The sequence below is a fragment of the Nanorana parkeri genome, unplaced genomic scaffold, assembly GCF_000935625.1.
Source record: "Nanorana parkeri isolate BGI_ZX_2015 unplaced genomic scaffold, ASM93562v1 scaffold848, whole genome shotgun sequence".
In the NCBI taxonomy this organism is placed as follows: Eukaryota; Metazoa; Chordata; class Amphibia; order Anura; family Dicroglossidae; genus Nanorana; species Nanorana parkeri.
In genome coordinates, this window is record NW_017307116.1 from 667815 (window position 1) to 694913 (window position 27099).

The 27099-nt window shown below is 41.4% G+C and overlaps 1 protein-coding gene across 1 annotated transcript in view; it reads right to left on the reverse strand.

The window, feature by feature from the left end:
• The window catches only part of MSI2 (musashi RNA binding protein 2), a 608564-nt gene extending 582369 nt beyond the window's left edge, over positions 1-26195 (reverse strand). The window contains exons 1-5 of the mRNA XM_018565450.1: positions 25795-26195; positions 25467-25507; positions 25098-25179; positions 24288-24372; positions 20671-20712 (exon numbers count right to left, since the gene is read on the reverse strand). Of these exons, the coding sequence (XP_018420952.1) occupies positions 20671-20712; positions 24288-24372; positions 25098-25179; positions 25467-25507; positions 25795-25856 (312 nt within the window). The 5' untranslated portion in view covers positions 25857-26195. The remainder of the gene's footprint in view (positions 1-20670; positions 20713-24287; positions 24373-25097; positions 25180-25466; positions 25508-25794) is intronic.
• Positions 26196-27099: the final 904 nt, after the last annotated feature.

Here is a 27099-nt window from a genome sequence, read left to right on the forward strand (position 1 = left end):
TACATGTGTTCAGACACATTCAGAGTATCTAATCTGCCCCTGGACACACACACGGGAATTTATCAAAACTGGAGCAGACAGAATCTGGAGCAGTTGCCCATGGCAACCTATCGGCTTTTTGTTATGCTTTAAAAATGAAAGATAGAAGCCGATTGGTTACTATGGGCACTGCTCAGGATTCTGTCTGCTCCAGTCTTCATAAATTCCCCTTGCATAATTCTATTTTCCCTAAAACCAATTAAACTGAATGTACCTAACCCCAGGTAAACACACTGAGGGGAATTTATCAAAACTCGAGCAGACAGAATGTGAAATAGTGCCCATGGCAACCAATCAGCTTCTCTCTTCAGTTTGTTCAGGTAAGATTTGAAAATGAAAGAGGGAAGCTGATTGGTCGCCATGCTCAGCAGATTTGATAAATTCCCCTCACTGTATGGAACATAACATTTGGAATCATTATATAGTCTGGGGGAAATGTATCAAAACTGGAGCAGATTTGCACTGCAGCCAATCAGCTCCCTGCATCATTCTCAAATCTTACCTGAGCAAACTGAAGAGAGATGCTGTTTGGTTGCCATGGGCAACTGCTCCAGATTCTGTTTGCTCCAGTTTTGATAAATTCCCCGTATAAATTTATAGTTGAGAACTGTCATATAGATGCAGATGTGAATGTGCAGCTATATAAAGCGCTGCGGAAATTCTCGGCCCTATAAAAATACCTATAATAATTTAGGTTATTAACCCTATGAATAAGACCTAAGAGAGTTAGATGTGTGTATATACTGTGGTAGAACATTTCACACTAATATCAGTGTTTTACCTTTGCTGGGCCACGCTGTCAAACCTATAGATCAAATACTAAATATGGTTTTATATTTAAAATCAGGCAAATTAAAATTCTGCTGCCCACAATGCTTACATATGAGCAGCATGTGACTGCAGCCAACCATACACACAGAATAAATTAGAGACAGGAAGGCTTTGCTTAGCAAGTATCAATGTATATTCAAATGAGAGAAACGTGTTCGTATAAACAAAGGCTTCATCCTCACACAGAAGAGTGACGTGTTATTTCAAGCACTGACGAGTTACAGAGAGCAGTTTCATGATGAGCAGCAAGGGACTTGTAAAACTCTGCTAAATATAGCCCATCATCTGTCATTAACCCGTAGATTGGAGGCCGGTGTTTAGTATGATAGGACTCTAAATGACTTATTTAAATGGAAATAAATATGCATCCACTGTACACCATATTCACATCACTTGAATGATGGAAGTTACCATATACATACATATGTATATTTACTGAGGAACTGGTGGATTAGAGGTTAGTGGCTTGCTATAGAGCTACAAAAACACAATAATACATTTATTATATATATATATATATATTAGAAAGAAAGAAAGAAAGAAAGAAAGAAAGAAAGAAAGATATGAGTATTGTAGTATGCAGTAATAAGAAAGGTATCATTGCATACTACAATACTCCATTCTGGTTTTTTTACATCCGTCTATCTATCTATACACAGCAGTGCCTTGTGGTGCATTGCACTCTACTGTACAGTGGATTAGGGTGCCATTTACAATGCATGGCACTGCACATAAAGCAGTTGTGCTGCCATACGTTTCGGTAACGCATGTTGCCACAATGCACAAGTGTGAACAGGCTCTAAAAGTAAACAAAAAAAAATCCCAAAATCATGCTTCATATGGCTGAACAAGCAGGCAGAACATATAGGGGTTGTTTTCCTGCAGGAGTATGGCACTTTCACAAAGTAAAGGAGATGAAGCCAAGTGAAAATTCACTTTGCAAAAGATATCCAAACAGTGCGCAAGGAAAGAAAAATGCAGGATTACTGCTCGTATGTGAATAAATGGTTGAAGTCAGAAAAGTTTCACCTCATTCACTTTGCCGAGTGAATTTTCACTTTTCAGGTGGACAGGAACGGAGTTTGGTATTATGGCAGGGTGATCTCATTGTTGCAGCATACAAGAACCTGGAGATTGACAAAGACTGCTAGGCTCCACTTTTTGGTGGACTGGCGCTAATTTTATTATGACAAACAATTACATGCTGTTCATACCTTTCCCTGCTCATACTTGCCTCCCCATGTACTTTCTTAAAATGATTTCAGAATGGGAGAGTCATCCTTCATAATCACTGGCTAATAGGTTTCAGTGTTGTATGATGAAAGACCCACTCCTGGCAATGCGACTTGTATCTCAGTTCAGACTTCTTAGGCAAGCATTGAGTCAATCACACAAGCAGGAAGTTATTCTGGGGGAGTCCTGTACACATTCAATGTATAGAGCACCTCCACGTCGGCAAGATCACAAGAAGTCTACTGGTTTTATTCAGACAGACCATGTCTGGGAGAGGTGCAGATGGCTTAGATGATCCACAATACCAAGCAAAGTGATTTTAATAAGATAATTGTGAAACATTGCATATTAACATTTGCTATTGACCACAAGTAGAGCCGTCGAGATCCAAGTACATTTTGAATTGCAGAAACCAGCACAACTGCTTGGACCTGAATGAATCAATGTTAGGACAATGCCCTCTTTCCCTCTGAAACAGGTAGACTAAATATTATGAAACATCCAATTTAGAAAAAGGACATCTAGAAACTAGGGATGTTCAGATACCAGTTCAGATACCAGTTCCGATACTTGCCATTTTCACGAGTACTATCAGGGTTGCAGCTGGGACCTAGCTCTGGCGCTCCACCACTGTCCTGAAATCATTAGTCCATATTGTTTTAGAAAAACTGTCACATGACAATAAACAAAAATGTATCAGTAATTGTATCTGTGAGTAATTGGGCAAATATCAGTACATCCGTAATATATATTTATTTTCAAAAATCATACATTAAAACAGCAATGCACAAATCCCAGGAGCTTCGTATGCTCCTTAACAATGACAGCTGCCTCCTAACTTTTGAGTTTTTCTCTAGTCTAGTCTTGGAGCTGAAAAAGTATCTGTACTCGTACCGAGTACGGTACTTGATATTTGCACATCCCTACTAGAAACATCCCAACCATAGGAGCACTCCAAGAGCATCATTAGAGCCACTGTAGAGTTCTTCTATGAGCCTCCAGAAAATCCCAAGTAATATCCACACTCCAGAACTGGAATAACACCGTCTTACAGTCCAGCCTGCATTTCACATACAATGCCATACATACACCAGTAATACACATTTATTTAAAGCTAAAGATCTTACATCAATAAAAAATAAAAAAGGTCTATAACACAACATTAACTTTGATTGATTGCTACCACTTCATGATAATGTTTGGGACAGTGGCAATATACACACAAACATGGTAGATCCTCTTGGGAATGAAAGTGTTAATTAAATGCCATCAATCTCTATAGACCTAAGCATATCTAGTTAATAAAATGCAACTGTACTTAGATTTAACCACTGAACATTTACTGCTCAGCTGGGATAAATGAACTGCTGAATTTAAAATCCTTAATTCAGCAGGATTTAGCAGCTAATTAAAAAACAGGTCAAAACAGGTTTTTATTTATGAGATGCATAAAAGAATATTGTGACAGTGCTAATTTTAGACATTCATTACAGCTGTTAATTTTCCATTCTACTATATTATGTAGTTTCTCAGTCAGAGGCCATATTTTATATCAAAGTGACAGTGAGAAAAACGAAATGGTAATAAATAAAAATAAAAAAAAGGGATAGGGGTATACTCTCTAAGTTGGACACTAAAAGCACAAAGAACACTCAGACAACTCTAGTCTGATAAAAGAATAGTGATGTAAAAGATTTCCGCATCTCTTTCAGAAACTGGAATGTGTAGCATATGGAATGGGTTAACCAGAATGTGATAAGAAGTGCTTCCAAACATGGGAAGTAGTGGTTACCACAAGCACCACGTGTTCCGTCTTCTCCACATACACAGAGTTCTCCATTCAATTTGTACATGTTGTAGTGTAAGCAAGGCCGGAATTAACCATAAGGCATGTGCCCACAGGTGCCCTCCATGTAGTGGCACCTTACAGGTACCTACTCTGCCTAATTGCTGGTATTGTGTCAAGATACAACATCGGCAAAAGCAAGGAGGGTGCATTCTGTAAAAAACGCACCCTCCTGCTCCAAGACAAGTGGCACCTACAGGAACCACCGGCTTCCGCAAACGCAGGGACAATGCAGACTGGCATTTAGGGCAGCTTTACACAACACCAGGGTCCTTTGGTGCATATGTGAAAGTCAGTAAGTCCCGCAGCAGGTAAGGGCATCGGCTCAGGCTAAACAGATTTACATTCATGCCTAAAGGCGCCCGAAATGGAAATCCGGCCGAGAGTGTAAGGTCCCGTGTTAAATGGCTTTTGCTTGCTTCAGAAATGCGTATTTCCCCATACAAGTCTATAGGAATGGAAAAGCAGCTGAAGCAAGTCTAATGCAGCTCAACTGCAGGACAAATGCACCAACAATGAATGCTAAATGATCCCAGAAGCATCTCAAACTGGCGTCACAAGCACACCGGATTATGAAGACCTAACTGAGGTTGAAGATGGCAATGGGCCCCAATGGTGTAATAATTCAAACACATTTTTCTTTATTTGCCTTTTCCCAGTAAGAAATCTGACAATCAAGTTAATTTTGCCCAACCTGTCAGGACCCAAGCAGGCCCTCTAGGGCCATTCAAAACACTGGAAAGGGCGTGAAAAGGGTCTTATATCCTTGATGTATAGTGTTTTATGTATTTGCAATTGTGTTCTTTTCACTGAAAGTGTATTTTGCATACTCTGAACCAGTGAGCTCTCTCTTCGGGTTTGTCACTAAAGACACATACAGTTATTTTGATTGCTATATCAGACACTGAGTATTTGAGTCAACCTTTCCTGCATTTACAGTTTGGTTATGAATAGACTGAACCTATACTCACTTGACATGCATATTCACCAGCGAGGTCATGGCTGACCACCTCCGTCTAACAGCAGGTCATCTCTGCAGACTGTCTGTCGAGAACAATCGACAATGCTAAATTTTCCAACTCATCAGTAATACTCTGTCAAACGTATGGGCTCCACAATGTTCTTTGTTGCATATTCATGCATGTGCTATGAAAATGTACTATAAACCCTATGGAGGTGTTTCGTAAAGTATCTACCACATATAGAGGCCTGGACCCTAGGCAAAGCAGCAGCTTATACTACACCCTGTCCTTTCAACTGACATTAATAAGGACTGTAATAGGCACAGAGAAGTCACCCCATTTGCATTGGCTTGGTCTGACCAGATGCAAGTGCATCCTTCCTTGTCATGGGCAGCTACACAGAGTTGACAAATTGTGCTATCCCCTGCAGTAGCATGAAAGTTGTAGCTGGCTTCTTTGAGCATCCAATAGGTCCCAATGATCCTGTCTAGGTTGCTTTGTGGATGATCTTACTCTCCACCATACAAGGATTGTGATCAAAATGAAATGTATTGGATTACTTAAAAAAAAATACATTTGCTTGTGGCGGACTGCAGTCTACTCACCATGCTATGTACCTTTAGAAGTTTCTTTAGGATTTTTTTTTTGTGTTGATTAATTAGTGTGGCATTCAGAAGCCAGCAAGCCCATATTGGGAGCCAGCAGGTACTTACAAGTAGCCAAATAACAGGAGCTGGAGCTTCCACTTCCAGTCGCAACAACAGCATAGCCTAAATTAAAAACAAATAATACGTAGGCAGCTATAGCAATTTAGGCTCCTTGAAAACCTGGCTCCTGGTATTGGTCCAGCTGTTACATTAACACAGCTTTTGAGCTCTTTATTGTGTCATTTGCTCACAGTGCACGCAGTTGTGCTCCCTCTAAAAAGTCCGATTTGCCTTGTTAAATACAGTATGAGATCTTGTGTACATTTATTCTGAATGTCTGCACATTATTGAACACAAAAGTGTTACTATGTATAAAAAAAATATGTAATAAATATGACAAAAACGAAAACGCGATACAAAGAAAAAGTCTAATGTGGTCAAGCAAGTTCTAATTGCTTATTGTATATCTGCTGTAGAGTTTATAGGGTGTAGGTCTAGAATCTGGATATTTTTTGGAGTGTTGCTCTGTGCATGTCTCATCAACGGATTGATATGCCTGTGTAACCCTAAACAATATATACACACACATTCACATGATAGTCTTTTAAAATAGACAGTGGCAGTCAGTGCAGGGAACCGTTAGGTGCAGAGAAGTTATCACCTAACTCTGAAATCTGCGTCTAAAAAGGAGCAGCCTGCAGCTCTCCTGGTGAGAAAGGAATCACTTGCAGTCGTCCTTCCATGGAAAATCCATTTTCAAAACAGTAAGGAAGTTTGAATTTATATCACAAGTTATAGTTTGGCTGAATCACAAACCAAGCATATGTATGATATATCCAATATATATAGCCTGTGGGTACGCTGCACAGCCTGAGGTGTTGAAGTACTGCAGCCTGCTAATACTATGGAGAACTAAATAAGCACCTCAAGAAGAGCAGGTCATTTAGTGCTAGACACTTTCACTAGGATTCAGATACTAACAGAAATGTGCATGGATACATTTGATTAAATGTAACATCTAAAGCTGGCCATACACCTATCAATTTTGTTTCATTCAACCCTGCGGGCTGAACGAAAAAAAATTGATGCAATTCCCCGATCAAACACAAACAGCTTGCCAATCGAGGAATCGCCGCTGTTTGCACTGTATTCCGACAGGTGCCGGCAGCCCCTGTCACAATACCCAATCAGAGCGGGCAGCTCATTGGCTGCCACCTCTGATCGTGCAAAGATTTTCCAGCCGGCTGAAAGGGAGCGGACAGCCCGAATTTCCGCCGGTACAGTAAAAACAGACAGAAATTCGGCCAGTGTATGGGCACCTTAAAGCTGTGATAAGCAAAGGTTTTAACTGCTCAAATAACATGCTCGGTTCAATTGGCTGCTTACTACTCAAAATGAACCTTAGGCCTCATTCCCAAGTGCAGCATATAAATACATTATCTATATCAGGGATAGGCACTTCAGCTGTGGTGAAACCACAAATCCCGTCATGCCTGTGGTTGTCATGTAGCAGACATCACAACCTGCAAAACCTTATTTCAGGGAGGTGTATTTTTTTTTTTGACAGAAGCTGCCATCAGAATAAAAAAAACAAAAACAGATAGCATGGAAATGAAGAGCTAGACTGCTATTGGCTATTTCAATTCGCAATAGCCGGCTGGCTATTTTACCTAGCTATTCAATCTCATGCTTTTTTTTTTTTACTCTGGAGGCAGCCGGCGGCCACTGTCGAGAACCAATTTAAAAAAAAAACAGATAGCAGGTGAAGTATAACCACCAGGTATCCGGGAAAGGTTTACACTGCTAGATAACCTTTGCGGGATAAAATGTTTCTCACAGGCGTCAGGGAGCTTCCATCTTATAGCGGGAGACTCCCAGAACGTCCGGGAGAGTTGGGATGTCTTCAAGTAGTCTCTGGGGACTTTTATTTCCATAACAGCTGGAGTACTGAGATTGCCTACCCCTTAACTAAAGACAAAATATTAATTTTAGATTTAGATTCAAAGGGGAAAGGTTAGAACGCCTTTCAGATTTAAAGCTCCTTTCACACCTATGATGTTGGAACACATCTGATGTAAGCACACATCACATGCTGCATTGTTAGGTGTGCTGCAGTTCCATTATTTGTTAATGGCACACCAACGCACCCTTGAATGTGCATTGTATCACATGGTAACCTATTACCCTGCAATGTGGTGCAAAACAAAAAAAAGGGGGGGCATGCAATTCCTTCAGAGTGAATTGGCTGAAGTAGGCAGCCTATTTAAATGAGTGGGATGTCTAGCACAGCTCACCACAAGCGAACCATGCAGCACCTCTGCAATTCAGAGGTGTGAAAGAGGGATTACTGCTATCTGGGACTCTAACAGACATTTCCCCCCACTTCCTTCACCCTACCACACAGGAAGTGAGGGAAAATCTGCACCAGGGAAACAGACAATATAAAAGCCAACAGGGGTTCTAGCAATCCTTTAATTGAAAAAAACAAAAAAACACAAAAAACATTTGTACTTCTCTGTGTTGCTGTTAGGGAGATTTCCAATGACTTATTGTACTGGGGCCTTTTTTTTTTTTATATAAGGCAGGAAGTGATGGAATCTCCCTAACAGAGCCTCTGATGGCAGTAAAACCTGACAGAAGTTCTAATCCTTCTCTACACCATCCAAAAGGCAAAAAATAAAATAAAAACAGTTTTGGCTATAAATATACTTTAATGTGCAATGTACCAAAATAAAAAGCAACACCTTCACACTTATGTAACAAGCTTATCTGCATAGTACATGGAAGCAAGTATGTGCATTTCTGATTTGATGTTAACAGATGTAAAAACATGTACATATAAAAGCACAAAATATTAAAGCCGAGTTAAAAAAAAAAAAATATGTTTTTACTCGTGCCTTCAGCATAGTTAGGAGATACTATCCTTCTGTAAATTAAGTGTAAAGGCTAAACGACACCATCAAATCGTATTCTCGCGCTACTGAAAGATTTAACCACTTTCAGTTTGCTAATCACCTCATTTGAAGCACATTGATTTCAATTCAATTTCAAAGTGTTACAAATAAGGCCACTGGTTACAAGTGGTTATAGTTCTCTGTAGTATGACGTTACCATTGTAGCGTTACCCAAGGCTTGACAAATTTGCTTTGAATCTACAAGCTGGCTAAAAAAAAAAAAAGAGCCAGGTTGTTTTTATTTTCAACAACAGTTGGTGTGACAACACATTGGGGATGACAGGATCTCCAAGGTGACATTAGGGATCTATTAGACCCCTTGTGGCACCTTTGCACTTGAATAGCTTTAGCTGGGGAATGAGTTGCCTGCTGAAGCAGTGCACAGGGGCCGACAGCGGTCTCTCCTCCCTGCTGGGCGCTGTCTGCAGAAGTCTGTGTCCCCCCTCCAATCAACGCTGCCTCTGCTGATAAAGGTGGGTAGATCAGCCGGGATCGAAGGGGACACAGACCGCAGCATGCAGCGGGCTCCCAGCAGGAAGGAGAACAAGGGGGAGCAGAGCTGATGTGGCAGCAGAGGAGGCTGACAAAAACCCAGATGCCATGATTTGTTGAGCCCTGGCTTAACCTCAATATCCCTTCCTTAAAGTAGCACTCCGGGCAACATTTTTCTGAACCCTTGCAGCGAGGCTACCCACACACTGCAAGGGATAAGAGCTAGTTTTGGTCTAGTTACAAAAATAAAGTTATACTTAGCTGAACCTCAGAGCCTGTTACAGTGCGCTCTCCAGCCTGTCTCCCCCTCTGTTGCAGCAATGGAATGTCAGTCAACATCATCCTATACAGTGTATTGGACATGATCTTAGACCGCTGCAGCAGAGGGGAATCGAGGCTGGAAGGACCAGCCTATGAGCCAGCCGGGCCAGAGGATTGGGCGAGTACAACTTTTTGATATTTAGCACACAGACCAAAACGAGCACTTAATTCATTGCATCCTTTGAATTTTGTTTCCGGTCAGTAACTCAGCATGATCTCTATAACTCAGAAATGGCAGCGTCCCTGTTTCTGTAATGACAGGTTTGTTTTAGGGTAAGCCATAGGAAACAGATTGCAGCTAAACATATGTGCTCATGATAAGAGCCTCCCAACCCAAACTTCCACAGCTCTACTTTTCCCCTCTAGCCATCAGGATTTCTGATGGAATTTGAAGGCATATAAATGACGCTATTCTGCCATTCAGTAGAACTGGGCAGCAGTAACCTAATGTCAATGAATAACTTTCTTAACGAGTTCTTGCAGTGAAGTCTTTCAAAAAAAAAAAAAAGAAGAACACGTTCATGGTTCAGTAGAGTCTGTGGGGTTTTTTTGTGTTGGGAATTCACTAAAGGTCTATTAGTTTGATATGACATTTCCCAGAAATCATCTCCATTTTAGGCAAGATTATTTGCATAAGAGAGGAGTGAATGACGTGTCCCTGCATATACTTTGTACCCGAGTCAAAAATCTTCAGCTGGGTATACACACTTCGAATTTTGAGTGCTTCCTGATAAAATTCAGCAAGCATCGGCACCTTTCCGACTGACATCACTGGATCAGCTGATCAAAGCAGCAGGGTGTATAATTCTCGGCCGAACAGAGCAAGCAGCCAATAAACTGCTTCCTCTGTTCGCCTATTCTGACAGTGATCGGCAGACGCTGTCACAATACAATGTGAACTACAGGAGAATCTGTTGTATTTTCTTCATACAGCTGAAGGTTGAACAAAGAAAATAGAAGTGTGTATACCCAGCTTTAGGCTGGATTAGAAACTTTGTGGATTTTTGTAGAGCTGCAGCTAACGATTATTTTAAAAATCGATTAGTTAGCCGATTATTAAATTTTTGCCTGATGAGTCTTTCATTAAAATGGATATACAAGTCAACATGCATTGCAATGCGCATTACCACACATCAATGCATGTTACATCACACATTATTCATGTGCAATCTAAATGCATGGCAGCAAGTGTTGACATCAGCCAAAAAAATAAAAGCAAAGCAGAAAAAGGGTCGACGGGCCCTTAAAACAAGCTTTAGCACTGTGCAGCTATGGTGCTACAATAGATCATTTAAACGTCATTTTTAAACAGACAATATAAAAGAAAAATATATAACAACAAATACAGAAACAACCAAAACCAATAACAAAAAACTAATATTTTAAACGTCATCTAAATGACAAACTATGTTAAACACCCTGATAGATGTTCAATGTAGAATGTTATACTTTCCTTGGCTTTGTGATAAGGGGTGGAGACCAAAGCCATTGCGAGAAAAGTCAAACATCCACCTTTGATTAACTCCTTTAGAGTATTTTGGCCATTTGCATTAATAATTTAAAAAAAAAAAAGAGAAGCTTCCAAAGCCCAGATTGTTAGGATAGCATTCTCCCTACAGTTGGCCACCATTTGGCTTAACACACTATCAGACTGGACATTTGGGGAGCACCTGGCAAGTATCACGAACGGTCTTTTAAAAAGTGACCCTAAAATCAGGAGTTGAATGTATTTTTAAGATTTAAGTACCTTAACTATTAACAAAAATGTATCTTATCTGTGTATGACTCAGCTGTAGATCCTCAAATCATCTCTGAATTCATACTGACACTGTCCTTTCCGGAGGGTGGCGACTTTTGTTCCCCATGGTCCCTGTGTGTGTTGTAAACACACTCCAAGCTCACTCCTGTGATAGACTACAATCGCAATACAAAATTAGTAAACTAAATGTGAGATTGTAGTCCATTACAGTGAGCTTGGGGCGGTGACTACTTTATAAACACACACAGGGACCATTGGGAACAAAAAGTAGCCACCCTCCAGAAGGAAGGACAGTGTCAGCACCAATTCAGAGATGATTTGAGGATCTGCAGCTGAGTGATACACAAATAAGAGACATTTTTGTTAATAATGAAAAGGTACTTAAATGTAATTTTAAGATTTAACTCCTGAGTTTAGTGTGACTAAGTGCTTTGGGTAAACACCTGTCTGAACAAAACCTTGAACATAGAAGTGCTGTAGGTTTTTGATCGCATAAATCAAAGCCTTCCCGTGTTCTGGGGCTGGAGGGGGCTTGGCACGCCTCCTGCCCACAGTGTGAACACGGCACAGCAATGCCCTGCATTCCAGTGCAGTACAACTGCAAAATATAGTGCATGCATGCCCAAATAAGCTGTTGGGCATAGCCTGTCCAGAGCCTGGCTATTAAATTTGGCCAGATCACAAGGACTAGCTGCACAGAATCCTTTGAAATGTAAACAGTTCACATATACTGTATGTATTTGTACTGTGTATTTAGATGTCTGAAGATCCACTTGACGTTTTTGTTTTTTTTACACAGCCAAAAAAAAGCCTTCTCTAAAGAAGTGTTATCTAGTAGGCCAAGCTCAAGGGGGCAGGAAAAAAGCAAGCATTTTGACAAAGCAAAAGAGGATTTTTGTCATATTGAGCAGCCAATGAGATCAAATAGTTGCAATTATCCACGCACTAGGGAAAACAGTGCATACGTATTAGAAGTCATTCTGAAATGGAGAAATCATTTATGCTGAACTAATATACAACAGCTGTGCTGCATAAAAAAAAAAAAAAAGGTGTTGAAAGATAAAAACTGTAGCAAAGAAAAATATCACTTCTGGCTATAGCAACCATTCAGAATGCAGTGATTTGTTTTTTGCTGAGACAGCTTACTGGTAGCCATGGACAACACGGACATGGTTTTATTACATTTTTTTTAAAAGAGCATAATTAAACAACTGAATTAGAAGTGAATCAAAATGGTGCATCAATGAAAATATTACAAACCATATGTAATTAATGAATGCCTTGAAGTGAGAACCTGCAACTTTAAGGAATAAAATGTTTCAAATGCAACACTAATCCGACAACATAATCCTTAGCTAAAACACAAGCTCCTTGCCCAGCACAAAAATAACCCAACCTCTTTTTTTTCCTCTCTCTCTAATTAATATTAGCTGGAGCTTAGAAAGAGGTAAGAGGGCCTCAGGAAAGGCTGTTTAACCAATTAGTTCCATCTATATCTTAGTAGGAAGGAGCCTGCTTGATCTTTGTTGCCAGATGTAGATCTACAGTAATACCATTTTTTTTTCTGAAATAACGAACATTATATTACTGGGTTTCTGTTACCATTAAAAAAACTAAATCAAGAGCAACATTGTGTTAAACAGACATTGAGGAAACAATGCAGCCAACATATTATACCTTATCTGCCTCACAGCCATGTTTGCTCAGATTGCATAAGGCCCCATTAACACTTGCTATGCATGGGAACGTGCACTAAATCACACAATTTTGTGTGCATTCAAAGATTGTGGGGAAAAAAAAAAAACTTGTGTCCCATTGCTATGTAATTATTTTTGTCAATGGCAACCAAAGCATGGCAAGCAAGACATACTCTTTTGCAGTCTAAAAAAGTTTGAAGCTTGCAGCTCAAACAGCTGCATGAGCTTCTTCACCGTGTTTGGCATGTGTAGGGCAGCCCATTTAGGTCAATGTGAATGCATTAAAATACCAGATGGGTATGCAACAGCCGCACTCCAGCTGTGGTGAAGCTACAAATCCCATCTTGCCTTTGAGAGCCATGCCAATGGCTGTCAGTCAGAAGCGATCTGGTGACAGGTAAGTCGCCAGGATCGCTTCTGTTGTAAAGCCGACAGTCGGCTCTACAAATTTAAACAGAGTCCCGGCGGCAAAAGTCGCCGGGAGTCTGTTTAAACAGCCCCGATGCTGGCGACGTACACTGTACGTCGTCAGTCACGAAGGGGTTAATGTGATGTACAGGTTGACAAGGATGGGGTCATTCTCAACTTTGCAGGAGATTAGCATGTAACTACAGCTGCCTATATCTCTAGATCTGCGGATGGATTTACTACGTACTTTTCAATCACAGTAACCTCTGGCCAGGTCCTTCTATAAAATGGCCTTATTCACTATACTAATAAAATATGTTTGATGATGCCCATTTAAAAGCTTCTGAATAGGGCTGGGGAAATTAACGATTAATTCCTCGATTAATCGTTAAACTTTTTGATCGATTAAAATTCTTTTGATCGGAAATGACTCACCTGTCCGGCCGGCTTTCGGGAGTCCCGTCGGAGATCCGGTGACGTCACGGACATCGACGTCACCGGACTCCTCCCGCCTTCCCCAAGTGGCTCCGTCGGCTAACGAAGGGAAGGGGGAGGAGCCCGGTGATGTTGATGTCCGTGACGTCAGCGGACTCCTCCCCCCTTCCCTTCGTTAGCCGACGGAGCCACTTGGGCCGGTGAGTTTGCCCAAGAAGCACAAGCGTCTGTCTTATCTTAAACTTATATATATGCACTATGTGGCTCTCCATTACCAGCCCTACTTCTGAATGATACAGCACTGCCACATTAAAATGCCACACAAAACAGGTTATTATTTAAAAATTGTTTTTTGTTTTGCTCAAAACTCGTTTTTTCTGTCAGCACTGGGAAGATTCCCCTTTACTTCCTGTCCCGGAGATACAACAGGAAGTGCAGAGGAATTCCCCTTAGGCCAGGGATGGCCAAACTGCGGCCCTCCAGCTGTGGTGGAACTACGAATCCCATGAGGCTTTGCAAGATCCTCACAGCCACAGACATGACTCCCGGAGAGAGATGCTTCACGTGATTTGTAGTTTCACCACAGCTGGAGGGCCGGACTTTGGCCATCCCTGTCTTAGGCAGTAGTCACAAAAACATACAGGGGGGAATTTGTCAAAACTGGACCAGACAGAATCTGGAGCAGTTGCCCATAGCAACCAATCAGCTTCTCTCTTCAGTTAAGATTTAAAAACGAGAGAGAGAGAGAGAGAGAGAGAGAGAGAGAGAGAGAGAGAACCTGATTGGTTGCCATGTACAGCTGCTCCAGATTGTCTGCTCCAGTTTTGATAAATCCCCCTCAGTGTGTCCCCATTAAAAGATTTATCCTCACTTCTTGCTGCAAATTTTGGATTTCCCATAATTTTTTCTTCCCGATGACAGTGGTCACCAGGACATACAAGAAGGGTGATTCTTCTCAGCAGGAACACAAAAAATAAAAATGTTTTGGCTATACATACACTTGAATTTACTTTCCTTAAATGGAGGTGGAAAGCATTTGTTTCTGAGTGCAGTATCATTTTCTTTAGGATGGCACTTAAATTAACACTAAACTCTGGCGTTAAATCGGAGGGCTAGCTCACACCAGAACTGCGTGCGTCTGCGCAGCTGGAGTGCGATGCATTTTGCCGCAACTTTACAGCAATTTACGTGTGCTTAAAATGGGATTTCAGTTGCATGCCAGTGTGTTTGCATATGTTTTTGATGCTTTTTAATGCGTTACGTTGCAACTAAAATAGGGAAAGCAGCATGTTTTCTGACTGCATTGGAATGGACTGCAATGGTGTGAACAGAGCACCAGAAAACCCATAGGAAAGCATTGTGATGCAGCTGCCAAATGGAATGGACTGCATCACAACTGCATCTGGTGTGAACTAGCCCTTAAACATGCATTGAAGTACCCAAACTATTAACAAAAATGTACCTTATTTGTGTATCACTCAGCTGTAGATCCTCAAATCATCTCTGAATTGGTGCTGACACTGTCCTTCCTTCTGGAGGGTGGCTACTTTTGTTCCTATGGTCTCTGTGTGTTGTGAAGTAGTCACCGCTCCAAGCTCACGCCCATGATGGACTACAATCTCAATACAAATTAGTAAACTAAATGTGAGATTGTAGTCTATAAAAGTAAGCAAGTTTGGAGCGGTGACTACTTTACAACACACAGGGACCATGGGGAACAAAAGTAGCCACCCTCCAGAAGGAAGGACAGTGTCAGCACCAATTCAGAGATGATTTGAGGATCTACAGCTGAGCGATACACAAATAAGTTGTGGTAATATTTAAAAAAGGTACTCAAATAGATTTCTAAGATTTAACTCCTGAGTTTAGTGTCACTTTAATTTGATGTAAAACAGACGCTATTTGAGTGCATCTTTTCCTAATCAGAATGCAGCCACCCAAAAAAAAAAAGCAAACACCTCAAAACCCAACTCCAGTACAGTTTGCAATGAGTGGGGACGGGTCAGAACCCCTGCAAGGCTTTTACTGCTATGCAGGACTCACGAAACAAGAAGTGGTGGAGAATCTGCAACATGGACAGCAATAAAAAAACCTGACAGGGCTTCTAGCTTTTTCCCTACTATAACAAAAAAATGATTTGTCTGTTTCTGTAGGAGTACTGGATAGCAGTCTAACTATTAAAAGAAAACCCCATACGCTTGAAGTCTATACACCGGACATACACTTGAAAACCCCCTATAAGCGACATTGCATTTTAAATCAGTCACACATCCTCTTCTAAAACAAAGCTTTCCTATCCCTGGCCTGCCAAGCTCACACAACACGACAAGCTCAATGTATCATTAATAAGGAAGACAACCACATAATTGTTCCATCAAGGAAAAGAAAACCACACATCTATGCAGTTCATTATATTATGGTCTTCATCAAGAGGAGGAAAATTATAACTTGCCTTGTATAAATGTAAAAAGGAATGAAGTCTGTGGACCCAACAGTAGGGTCTTGTTGGCTAAGTAAAAACAAGAAGTCAGGGACAAGCGTCGGGCCAAAGGGGGTGACAAAAAGACAGCCAGCAAAACTTCACCAAAAGCATAACAGAACATTAAAGGGGGACCTATCATTCAGGCGTATGATTCCATAGAAAACATCTCCTTGATCTGAACTTGATGCCGAATCTCTGGCATGGCCCCGACCTCCCACATATACAATGAATGTGCATACTTACTATATTTGTTGGATTCTAGGTGCCATGCCAAAGAGTTCAAGCACCATGCAGCAAGCTGCAGGCTTCTTTGCCAGACAAGAGATGCTTTCCACTGGACTGAGGGCGGGTGCAGACTTGGGTGATCCCAGGAACCGTGTCCCGGGACCACGCGTGTGGTTGATGGTTCACCGATTTCAAATGGGATCGTGTGTGGTTGATGGTTCACGGATTTCAATGGGGTTACATCCGTGCGGCAATCGCTGAAAAAAAAGGTACATGTACCTTTCTTTGCACCATACACATTTTTTTTTTCTTCAACTGCGATCATGCACGATTGCACAGGCGGAATCGCTGCAGAAAACCGGCAATCTTCCTGGCACGCTTGGGGTGCCTTTGGAAAATAATTGCACCGCCAGCGCGATCAGTGGTGGTGTGCGACTCTGTGATCGCGTGGTTTCGTGCACGATTGCTGCGCGGTCACGGATCGCCCAGGTATGGCCTAAATGGTATTTGCATGTACATTTTAGAACCCGCTCTTAGGAACTTGTATTGGCTTAATAATTTATACCCCAGGTTCACTTTGATCTTTTTATAGGTTTATTCAATCTCTACCTAAATTGTTATTAATAGGTAAAAAGGTGTTAGGGGTGTAAAGGGTTCAAACCAAATTTTGCTGGAATTATCACTCTTTTCCCTTTGCATTTCTCCTGCTAGTACTGGGTAGAAAACCCAGCTGTGGTATCTCACAAAGTATGGGAGGTTCAGAAACCCATTAACCCCTTCTAAACCAAGACATTTTAAATTTTAAAAAAAAGGTCTGGTGGGTATATTGATTTCTTCATTGTTTCTAATTTCAATGCAGAAAATCAAGGTGAGAGTTCTGCCACACTTACATTACTGAATTTAACACACTATAAACTAAAAGCAATCTATTTGTAATGTTAACTCTCAGCTTAAAGTAGCATTAAGGTCTGGGCGTTTTTTTACCTTAATGCATTCTCTGCACAGAACTTTTTTCTCCCCCAGTCACCCCCACACTTACCCCTCAGCGATGCTCGTTCCCGCCCCCAGTCCCGAAGTGATCCTCCGTTCACTGTACTTCATGGTTGCGGAGGGAGGATACTGATGGCAGAGGAGCCATAGTCTCCTTCTACCATCAAAGTGTTGGTCAGAGAGAAGGGGCGTAGCCTGCGGACACGAGCACGCACGGGTGCCTCCGTTAGCCGATGGAGGCACCCGTGCAGGGGGCGGGGAAAAGAGCGGTTGGGGGGACCCACTAGAAAACGAGGAATTTAAAACTTTTAAATAAAAAGAAGATTCTTAAAAATACAAATTAATATTGCTTTAATCATTAGGTGAGCCAAAACATGCTACGTGGGTTTAAAAAAATCAGTCTAGGTCCAAAACAAAGAAACACTAAATCAGGGCTGGACATATCCTAGGAGCCAGGTAGCCATTGGGCCTTACAAATTATAGCCGACACCTAACTTTGAGGTTCTCTAGTTGTGGTCAGTGGAACGGACTCCTAAAAAAATCCTGCTGGCTCCTGGATTGGACAGACTGGCTCCTAAATTCCAGATAAAATGAGTCTGCCCTGTATTTAATACTTAACAGCTCTGCACCAACTGAAAATCATGTACCGGCAAGAATAAAATTGTAAAGAGATGCCCTATAGCGAACACATTTCCATTTCAAAGCCAGGATTACATAGGTAAAGTTCCATCACAAACAATACATTTATCACTGGAACCTACATTAAATCAAATATAATGTAGAATATTCAATCACAATATCTAAAATATTACTTGACACGGGATGTGACTGACTTGTAGCCAAATTCTGTAAATCAGGCTTGCAGCTGCACAATTTTGCAAATAACCTACAGCAACAGGTAGCAACCAATGTAACCTTTGTAAATAAGAGGCAATGTTTCTCCTGAATTTAAGATGCTGTGGTAATGTATAGCCCATACTACTAAAGAGCATTCAGTGGGCCGATGTGACACTTATTAAAATGCTATGTGCTCATACGAGCTGTAAATGCCACAGAGATGTTGACAATCTGAGAATTTACCTGGAAAATGACAGTTGGCAGAATATTCTTTCCTTTCAAGCCTTATGGAACACAAATTTCCACTAAAGGTCTGGTTTTTAAAGTTGTGCAGTATGAAGCCCAGCTGCAGAAGATCAAAAACACTGAGGGGTGCATTTATAAAGCAGTAAATAGGACACTCACCAAAAATTTACAGCAGGTGCATCTTCCTGGTGATTGTCGGAAATACAGTGATTTATTAAATGTGCAGTGAGGACCCAATCATACCACATATTTAGCTGAATTGCTTAAAGCCCATCTCTAGGGAAAGGGACTCCTAAATTGCAGCGGGTAACAGATCATTTTTGTTTAGGGGATCTGTGTAAAGGACTTTTACTTACCTGATCAAGCTGACTCCAAGAACGGTGTCCAAAGCCTCTTCCCCCCTCTGCTCCGGCCTGCTGGTGCCATAATGTCTAATGCGGGACCCATAGCGCTTCATTATATGTAAGGATGCTGAGGGACAGTCCACAAGCCAGAGAGTAGGGGAGACAAGGTAAACGCCGACTGCCAGAGGAGTAGGGATCAAGTAAATTAAAAGTCTTTTACACAATACCCCTATGAGCAGTTAACCCTTGCAGTGCAGGGGTAGCTCTGCTGCAAGGGAAGATGGACTCTAAAGCAGGCTTAGCACAATAAGCCACAACTTGCAAAAATATCATTCTGAATATGTGACAGTTACATCACAGCATCAGAATACTTAGAAACAAGGATGCCATTGTAGCAATAACAAAAAACAAAAAAATGATGAGGGGGTTACAAAAGAAAAAAAAACAAATAAACCCCCACACACCAATGTGCCAGCTCTGTTTTTATGTTTACTTGGTTACCTGGCTCCTGGGATTTGTCCACTCATGTGTTGAAAGACTCCCATGCTCAAAAACCCAAACATTTTGTTTTAGAACATCAAAATATGTTGAGAGGGAAAGGGGGAGAAAAAAAAAAAAAAAAAAAATCACACAATTCACATAGCTAGAAAGATGTCGGATGCTATGTGTTCTAGCCCTATTATTCAGGCTGTTTTGCATAACCAACTGAAAAATGTCATATTTGACAGTAAACAGACTAAATGACAACCAATAGCAACAGCAAGTTTAGGCATTAACCACATGATGTTCCCGAATACTTAAGCCAAGATACCACCAAAGCGGTGTCCCCACAGGAAAACTCCACAGGCCCCAGGAGCTTTGTTATTGTGTGCAGTTCTGCTCAGCCAGAAGATAGAGTCGTATCTAATCATATGGGGTTAGCACAGCTTGCACCCATGGGAAGGATTCCTTGGGCACTAGAGGGAGAATGAAAGGACCTGCAGCAGTCAGCTTCCTGCAGCATCTGTCAAAATCTGCACAGGGTACAGGAGGTACACTCCAAATATGATTAAATACAGCTCCAAACATGATGATGTGACTCTGAAGTACACTACAAAACTTCCCTGAATGCTCAGAACTTCAAGACCTTAGTCCAAGTGAATCAACAGTTCCTGTACTTAAGAATATACAAGTGATTATCTCAAATAAGAGCCCAACAAACGAGAATGTAATATTTCAGCAGACATTCAAAATATTACATTTTAAAAAAAGGTTCTCTTAACATGAACGTTTAGCCCAATCCTTTCTAGACAAACGAAAGCGCTTACTCCTACCAGTGCTAAGATTTAACATATCAAGTAAAATCAATATGCACAGTGCCACCAAAATGGTTTTATACATGTCTGTCCTGTGAAACCATATTTAAATCATTCTAAAAAAAAAAAAAATGTTTATGCCAAAAGGCAACTTCCAACAGTTACAAAACAGAACTAGTTCAGGAGTGCACACCTACTGTGTTCTAATTTAGGCACAGCCTTATGACTTTTTGCAGGTATCTTAATCTTGAAAGTTGCAAAACTAAGGACACTGTTGAGGTCACAGTCACATCTGGACTACCGCATGATAACAACATTCATAAATGGACACCATACACCATATATTTGTTCAAACATGGGCTATATTTTATTAAAAAGCAAAACAGTAAAAAAATAATAATCTCCAGCAAGCCTCATAACAAGCACAGTTTAGCCCAGTTAGCAGATAGTTAAAAGTGGAGAGTCAAAGCTCTCCTGTAGTTTCCCAGCCATATGCTGATACCCTTAAGACGCCATGCGGTCCAGCTTTATAAGCTTTCATCTCCAATTCCCTGCTTGAAACACGAACTGCCTGGTAACAATGACTCTCTGTGTGCCGAAAATCCTATTATTGATCCTTCTACTTACCTTGGGCTGTGCTCTTCTGGGAAATGCAACTTTAGGGTCAATCTGAAAGGACGGGACACAGGGAAAGAAAAGCAAAAAAAAAAACACAACAGTAAGTGACTTGCATTCACTTGTTTCCACTTTGAGATTAATGGCTCATATTTAAGGGTGGTATAATGGACATTTATCACTTAAACGTTGGAACGACATTTTTGCGTGCACTGTAATGCTCTGCAGCCCTGACAAAGTCAAAGGGGTTACCAGCCTGCTACAACTGCTACAAAGCTAATGTGCTCGGTTTGTATCTTACAGAAATGACATTGATTTCCTTTATTACAATGTATTGAAAAATTAGAACTGCCGAGCACACAAGAGACCCAGTGATCTCAGTATAACAAAGTGCTACTCTCTCGCTCAGCGTGTTGAACAGATGTTTGAGCCCCACAGCTAAAAACGTAAAGTTATTTGCATGTACTTCATAATGCACCACTCTGCAGAGGGATGTGCAAACAGTTCTGGATAGAAGCAGTCACCCAGCAGATTAATCTGTGCAAAAAAGAAAAAAAAAAACCTCAACCCCTTCACAGCCACAGTCTGAGCGATCTGCAAAGCAACCTGCTGCCGTCTCTACCTAATCACCGATAACGCGTACAAATACAGATGCCAATACCCACTTCAAAATATAAATCTCTTCTGCTAAAAAACGCCACATGTAGTCTATTAGAGTTCAGTAATAAATAAGTGGATTTACCCTGGAGAACGTGAAATAAGCAAATGTTGTGGCTGGCAAGAAGCTATGTGTACGCTTTCAAAATGTTTCTGAGATAAAACACACGAGTCTGAGAAGCTCCACACAAGAATCTGTTGTTGGGGGGTTTTTTTCTACCCTCCATTAACCTGGAAATCACATCTACATCTTTAATAATGCAGCAGCATGGCCGCGCTTTCTAATGTGCTAGCAGAACAAAAGCAACAAGTGAACTAGATGGCTACATGATGGACACCTCTCTCTAGAAAAGACAAAATACTGGGTGAGAAAGCAATGAAAACCTCAAACACAACTTTTTCTGGGGCATCTTTTCATTTCAGACATTCCGCATAGAAGACCTTAGCCCTTTGCTTTATTTAAGAAAAGCGTCTGTGTGCGGCGTGGCACAACACGCGCCCACAAATGATATTTTATTTGAATGACTTCTATAAGCCAATGAATGTTAAAATAAGATTGTCTCAGGTGTAAGAGTCCTACAGTCTGACTGCTCACACAGTTTTAACACTCATCACACCACACATCAGTGAATCAATGTCAATTTGCCCAAAAACCATTTTCTGGCACTCTGTCACAATTTTGAAAAAACGAACACACAATACCTAGAAAACTTTGTGGCAGAGTTAAAACGGAATACTGCAGTTTGATCCCAAAAATAAAATGACCAGGGCCACCCAAGCCATGCTTATTACCACAGGTATTTATATAGCACCAATTTACACAACGCTTTACATACCGCACATTCCCATCAGTCCCTGCCCTGAAGAAGCTTACTATCTAAGGTCCCCATCTCAGATGTGCAGGGCCAGTTTTAGACAGAAGCCAAATTAACCTTCCAGCACTAAGGAATTTATCGGTTTCCGATCTGACAGCATTTAAAACAGAAATCTGACAGGTTGCTATAGGCAATTGAATGCTTTCAGTGCTTTAAATAAAACCTTTAAATAAAAAGCTCAGATGTCATGCAGTCCCAAGGACCTACCGTGTTATGTTCAACCTTACATATGAGCCATTAGTCTACACTTTTTTTATCATGAGACAAACAGTAAGATAACATTGGTAAATCCTTCCCACAACAGTATTAAAATATCAGAAATATATAAAACAAAAAGGGGATGCAACAAGTGAGATATTTGCATGCAGGCAAGCGAGAAGTGATGTCTACATGTAAAATTTGGACATCCTAGAATTTCACAATATTAGGACTAATCATTTCCAATGTAACATTGTTTTTTTTTTTTTATAATGCTACCTAATGAATCGTTAGTAGTCACAATCCCAAGATGCTTTAGCTTATTTTTCTAGAACTATGTAACACCCTTTCAGCTTGCATGGAAATTACTCACCTCTTGCACCCCCACTACTATTACATTCAATAATCATCTACCAAGAAATAAAACGAGTTAGTCAGAGACGAATTCTACTTACTGTAGCTACAAATCCTCTAGGAAAAAAAGGACTATGACACTATTTCTGAGGTTTGTGGGCCATTACCTAAAATCAAAGCTTTTAACGCAAGCGTAAACAAGAGCGGTGACTCCGAGCCAAAGCCCAACCGAGCTGCCTCCTGCACTGAATGTTGAAACACGAGTCAAAAGACTAGATAAAGCTGCATTAACAATAATCAAGAACGTGGTGACAAATACAAACATGCTATTAGCTTTTGCAGCCCATTCTGCTTCGCTTTACACTCCTGAGGATGTGGTCTCTGATCCTCAACCTGGGCCTAATACTTAAAACCTTTTACCTACCCAAAAATTACCTTTAAACAATATTAACTAGAATTAATGTCTGTAACCTTTTATAGAAACATATCATCTATGCCCTTCTGAGACTAAGCCATTCATATTTGTCAAAAAACATAACATTATCACGAAATAAAAAAAAAAAGTACAAGAACTACACAAGAACAAGCAAGCAACAAAAAGGAGTAAGTGTAAAAAACATAATTAGCACACTTAGAGCTTAATGCAACTTTGTATCCTCAAAAACCACATAAGAGGAGTCTTTAGCTATTTTAATTAAATCTAAACTAGCTACACTGTATACAATGTATGTATGTGTGTGCATATTAAATGGTAAATGGATATACAAATGTATCCATACCATACATACATGCATTCTTTACAGTCCTATGCATATTATTTTCCAAGCTTGTCCCTGTGCTCAGGTTCTATTTTATATCTAGGACAAAGCTCGCTGAATGAACATACAGTTAAAATTGTGACATTTACCAGTTGTTAAAAAAAATCCTTTATCTAATCAGTGTAATTAGCTCACCTTTCCCTCCTCATTAAGCACGATACCAGCAATACAGTGGGATCTTTTGTCAGCGTCCCTTTTCCAAGCTTTGTGAAAGCATAATTAAACTGGGTAATAAGGTGCAAAAAAGAAAGGCTGCGTGTGTTTTTTTTCCCCCTTTGCTTTGTAAACACAGGAAAACAGAAATGAGATGCACTGACAGCACTGGCTGATCAGCCATAGCCACTGAAAGCTAAGCTCATGCAAATTTAAGTCTAGAAGTTGGTGCTAACAGCAAAACAAACATGTTAAAAGTAAATACTAAATGTTCCTAACGCAGTGTCCTAACAGGTCTACCACCCTGAAACTGACATCAGGATATTCTATTGACTACAGACACTTGAAGCAGCTAAACATCACTGATGTCTAGCAGAAATAATTATGACCGAAAAGCAGCAGCCATGCCCAGCTGGTGGTAAATGAAGGGGGGGGGGGGGGGGGCAAGGTCTACAGGTAAAACCTTAGCTAACCCTTAAAGTTGCCTGGCAAAGACAAAAAAAAACTGCACAAGGACACACACACACACGTCAACGAAAATAGAACTGAATTTGAAAAATAAAGCACAACATACCGTCTTGGAATCTAATTCATGGTGGGGTTGAGCTAATACTTTATCTACACTTGCAGGATCTGCAAACGTAACAAAGCCGAAGCCTCTGAAATCAGACAAAGAACAAGAGAAAAGACAATGAGTGCTAAACATGAAGCACAGGTACAACGTAAAAATTAAAAACAACACACTTATCAACAAAATAATAAAAATTTAAAAAAGCACACATTGGGGTGAATGGCTAGACACCCTCTTGTGTCCTCAAAGCAGCAGTCAATAACTTGGCATTGGAACAGAGAATGCCAGCTGTATATGACAACAGTACAAATATTGGTGAAGTTGTTTTCTTCTCTTACAACTACTTGTTAGTGAAATCTTAAATATTTGAGTAAGTAAGGAGGTTGTGGGCTAGTAAAATGATAAAGTGACCTGGATACCGTGTCATGGACACTAGTTAAACATGCGTGGGACAATAATACACATCAGCACTTTGTGTCACACCACAGCCATGACTTCCAGTTTGACGTTGTGGCCAGAGAGGAGAGTAGTAATAAAACTAAGGGTGCTACTTGATTGACACCTCCCAGGAAAAATCAGAGCTTAGCACCTCATCAATACTGGCGAGCAGACGATGCAATTTGATTTTTTTTTTTTATTCTTTGAAGCGTTAAACTAAGTCTCAGCGTGCTCAGCCAGAGACAAGTGAGACAAGGGGGTGTGTGCCTGCACAGACTGAGATTGCATCTTTCCCTTTAGGCCACTCGTCCAGAGGACATATGTTCTACAGAAAGAAGTTTCCCAAATAAAAAAAAAGCATCCATGCAGATTTACCTGGAGCGTTTCGTGGTGGGGTCCCTCATCACCATGCATTCTCGGATTTCTCCAAATTTGCTAAAATAGTCTCTGAGGCTATCTGTGCACAAGCATATGACATGACAGCTTATAAGCAATATGCTAGGAAAAGGTTAGAGCAAAAAACACACAGCCCGCTTCCCCCACCCACCATTAACCCACCCCATCCATCCCACGGTAAAAGAGCCCCAAATAGCGATAGGGGTCGAATAGAGGACTCGGAAAGCAGAAATAAATAAATAAGGAGACAGAAGTGGGAGGCTGGAGAGGAGACTGAGAACAGGGAGCTGTGGAACAAAGAGCCAGGAAAGGGGGGGCAAGGGGGGAAAGAGATGAGTGCCTGCTTACCTGGGGAGGTCTGCCAGCTCAGGCCGCCGATAAACATTTTACTAGAAGGGGAGGAAAACAGAACACAAGTGAGCACAGATGTCAGATCGGCCATTTTGACGTGTAACTTACAAAAGCTAAAAGCGAGGAGAGAGAGGAGGATAGAGACACGGGAGAGGGTGATGTGCTGCTGCACAGACAGATGACAGGGAGGGGGGGCATCAAACACTGAAGGTGGAAGTAAACAATCGGGAAGGGTAAACAGTACAAGGGATGCGATGACAGCCCTCCTCCTCCCCCCTACACTTGCCCTTCGGAGGAGAGGGGATGCTGCAAACAGAAAACTTACCCGGGGTCGTGCTGAGAATCGTTCGGACTCCCAGAGGTGCCTTGGCTCCCATCTGCCTCCATGTCCCCTTTAAACAGTTTTTGTAAAAAAAAAAACTAACTCTATTTACCCCCAAAAAATTGGTAAACGTATAAAAAAATAAACCCAAAGCGATACAAAATTGAAATCCACGCGAGGCTGAAACTCTTGTCAGGGAAGACTGTCAGTAGCCCTGCTCACACACATAGGCACACACACACACACGGTGACAGCCTGTCCTCACTCCTGCACTGGGACTGTGTATATGTGTGTGTGAGTGTGTGTGTGTGTGTGTGTCTCTCTCAGTCACACAGGGAGAGAGGCAGCAGCTAAGCAAGGAGCCGCTAAGAGAATATTATTGAGCCGGGAAGAAGCTCGTCACACGTGGGATCAGCTCAGCATTACTCCGCCTCCTCACCGCCCCCTAGCCGAGGCCCCGCCTCCTCTCCCAGCACGACAGCCGTGGGAGGGCCCCTCTGCGGTGACGTCACGGTCCCTTCCTACCTGCTTGCCTGATGTCGTGCGGGACGGAGCGTCCTTGGCGTCCCTTTAGACGTGTGCGCTCCTTCACACGAGCCGGCTGCGTGGAGGAGAAATTGTCTGGGAACTATAAGCAGACTTTGTGCTTCCCAGGGCAAGTTCTCCTGCATTTGTTCCATTCACACTTAGGGCCCATTCACACCATGTCCAGATCATCTCCAGACCAGATTGACCCAAAATGCATCCTAATGTATCCCTATGCTATGTCTGGCCTCTGTTCACACCAGCGCAGTCTGTTCCAGAACAGACACACTGGAACGCACCTGTAAAACCATTTTAAGCAAACAAACAAAAATTCCAAACGCAGCAAAACGAAATGCAGATCTGCTCCGGAAAATGGTGGGAACCTGCCCTTAGGCTCCAATCACACAGGAGCGTTTGTCCGGAGCTAAGCACCTTACCTTTGCACCTTAGCTGCTCTAAACATAAAAAACAATGCACTTTAATGTGCATTTTTCAGACTTTTGCAGCAGCTTCGCAAAATAGTCCAAGCTCGATTATTTGACGGATTCCGCACATTCGCCGCTATAGTAATAGCCGCAAACGAGCGAAATCCTTGCGGATAAAAGATTTTAATGCTTGCGTGGAGCACAGGAAACGCAAACGCTATATGTAAATAGAGCCTTAGAAATTGTTCACACCATGTCCAGACCAGAACAGTTTGTTCCTGGACCAGAAAAGCATCTCAATATGTCCCTATAGTATTTCTGTGCTCTGTTCATACCAGCGCAGCCCGTTCCGGTCCTG